Here is a 2,120-nt window from a genome sequence, read left to right on the forward strand (position 1 = left end):
GGGTGATCGGGATAGCTGTACGGTGGGGGGGGGTGGGGGTTGTGGGCTCTCCCTGTGCCCCAGCCCTGTCCCGCCTTGAATCATTTCTCTTCCTCGACGGGGGTCGAGGTGCACAATTCTTGTCCGGAGATACAGGCAACAATATTCAGCAGCAAAATCAAATCCTGTGAAACAAAAGCAGCGCCGAGCTGCCGTCAGCCTCCCCTTCACCAAGTTGGAATATGAATGAATATCTTGTTAAAAGCATCCCGCTGTTTCTTACCTCATTGTAGACAGGCTCCTGCCGCCGCCGCCGCTTTATTCCCTCGAAGCCGCTTTCCCAAAGTCTCCGTCTCCCTCAGAGAATGAGAGAGACCACCCTCTCCCGCTCTCCTCACTCACTCACTTGGCAAAGAAACAACTTCAACCGACAAAACAAGTCGGGAGGTGGAGTGTATCCCCGGATAAGGTGAAGAGAGAGAGAGAGAGAGAGAAACAGATTTTTAAAAATAAATGATCACACAATTCCGCGGGGTCTCTCCCTCTCTCAGGATTCGCCACCAAAAAAAAAATCCGGCTCTGCGACCAGAAATCAAAAAGGCACCAATTAACCCTCGTTACCTCAGAAAATAGCACAGTTTCAGCTCACTGACCCAAGAGTTTCTTTAAAACCATTTCTGAGGAGGGGTTTTTCCAACCTCGAATTAGATTTTCCGATGAAGAACAATCGCCAACGGCGCGCACACGCGCTGCTCCACTCACTCTCGCGTTGGCGCGCGCGCACGCTCTCGCTCGCGCTCACCGGAAGTGCCTGGCGGCCGCAAGCTGTCAATCGCAAACCGCGAGGGATTTCCGATTGCGGTGTCCCGTCGGGCCCCGCCCCTTCCCAGCCTGTCGATCATTCCAATCGTACCCGCCCATTCGTCAACCGCCCCGGGCCCGCCTATCTGTCAATCATTCGCCCTCGGCCCGCGCCCGTTGCCCTCAGGCACCTTGATCTCTGCCGCAGTGAGCCCGAGTGGGCCGTTCACGTGCAGCACTGTGTGGGTTAGGGGGATGGCAGGGTGATAGCTAACTTGTTTTTCCTCGAGGTGACTGCTCCCGTTATCCTCTTCAACTGCATAAGCTTGGTTTTCCTATTTGTTCCCTATCAACAACCTGTCGTTTCATGCAACCAGAATACTATCCATGGCTCAAGAACAGAAAAATCCGGAGAAACTCATACAACACCAGGTTCTTGTCCAACAGGTTTATTTGGAAGTATAAACTTTCAACGCGCTGCTCTAAGAGGATCCAGCCCCACTAGTTACCTGACAAAGGAGCAGCGCTCCAAAAGCTGGTTCTTCCAAATAAACCTGTTGGACTATAACCTGGTGTTGCGTGATTTTTAACTTTGTCTACTCCAGTCCAACACCGGCACTTCCACATCGGGAAGAAAACCAGCAGGTCTGGCAACATCTCTGCGGCGCAAACAGATTTAACGTTTCAAATCCAGTGATCCTTCTTCAGAACTATTCATGGCTACTGGCCCATCAGTTTTAGCAAGCACCCAACACTGCCCCAAAATCCATTACCATGAGCCATTCTCCCATGCTTCCTGTCTGAAGTGGTCTGAAACTTTTATCATCTCCAAACTCCATGTCCAACTTTCCAGATATCATTACTTCAGGATGCAAGAAAGTGACAGTGATTTGCAAGAAATAGGGAGTAGTTACAATGAGGGACTTTCATTACCTGAGTATAGATTGGGAGAGTAATATTGTAAAAAGCTGACGTGGACGAATTCGCAAAATGTGGCACCAACAAGGAAATGTTGGATCTAATTCTGGGGAATGAAGTAGATCAAGTGTTACCAAGCATGTGGTGGGGGAGGGGGGGGGGTGCTGGAGGGCAGTGATTAGAGTATCATAATGTTTGGAAACAAAAACAGAAATTGCTGGAGAAGTTCAACAGGTCTGGCAGCATCTGTGGAGAGAAAATGCAGTTATTGTTTGAGTCCAGTGACCCTTGTGACAATGCTGCTCTTTGAACAATGTTATAGAGTCATAGAGATGTACAGCATGGAAACAGACCCTTCGGTCCAACCCATCCATGCCGACCAGATATCCCAACCCAATCTAGTCCCACCTGCCAGCACCCAG

General features: G+C 50.0%; 1 protein-coding gene across 5 annotated transcripts in view; it reads right to left on the reverse strand.

Annotated features, from left to right (window-relative positions):
• enah (ENAH actin regulator) overlaps positions 1–751 on the reverse strand; it is a 398,339-nt gene extending 397,588 nt beyond the window's left edge. The window contains exons 1-2 of one of the 5 annotated variants that reach the window (XM_043687385.1): positions 601–711; positions 263–400 (exon numbers count right to left, since the gene is read on the reverse strand). In XM_043687385.1, the coding sequence (XP_043543320.1) occupies positions 263–267 (5 nt within the window). In that variant the 5' untranslated portion in view covers positions 268–400; positions 601–711. Of the gene's footprint in view, positions 1–262 lie in introns of all 5 variants that reach the window. The other 4 variants (XM_043687386.1, XM_043687390.1, XM_043687387.1 and 1 more) reach the window with 4 other exon arrangements.
• Positions 752–2,120: the final 1,369 nt, after the last annotated feature.

The sequence above is a fragment of the Chiloscyllium plagiosum genome, chromosome 3, assembly GCF_004010195.1.
Source record: "Chiloscyllium plagiosum isolate BGI_BamShark_2017 chromosome 3, ASM401019v2, whole genome shotgun sequence".
Classification (NCBI taxonomy): Eukaryota; Metazoa; Chordata; class Chondrichthyes; order Orectolobiformes; family Hemiscylliidae; genus Chiloscyllium; species Chiloscyllium plagiosum.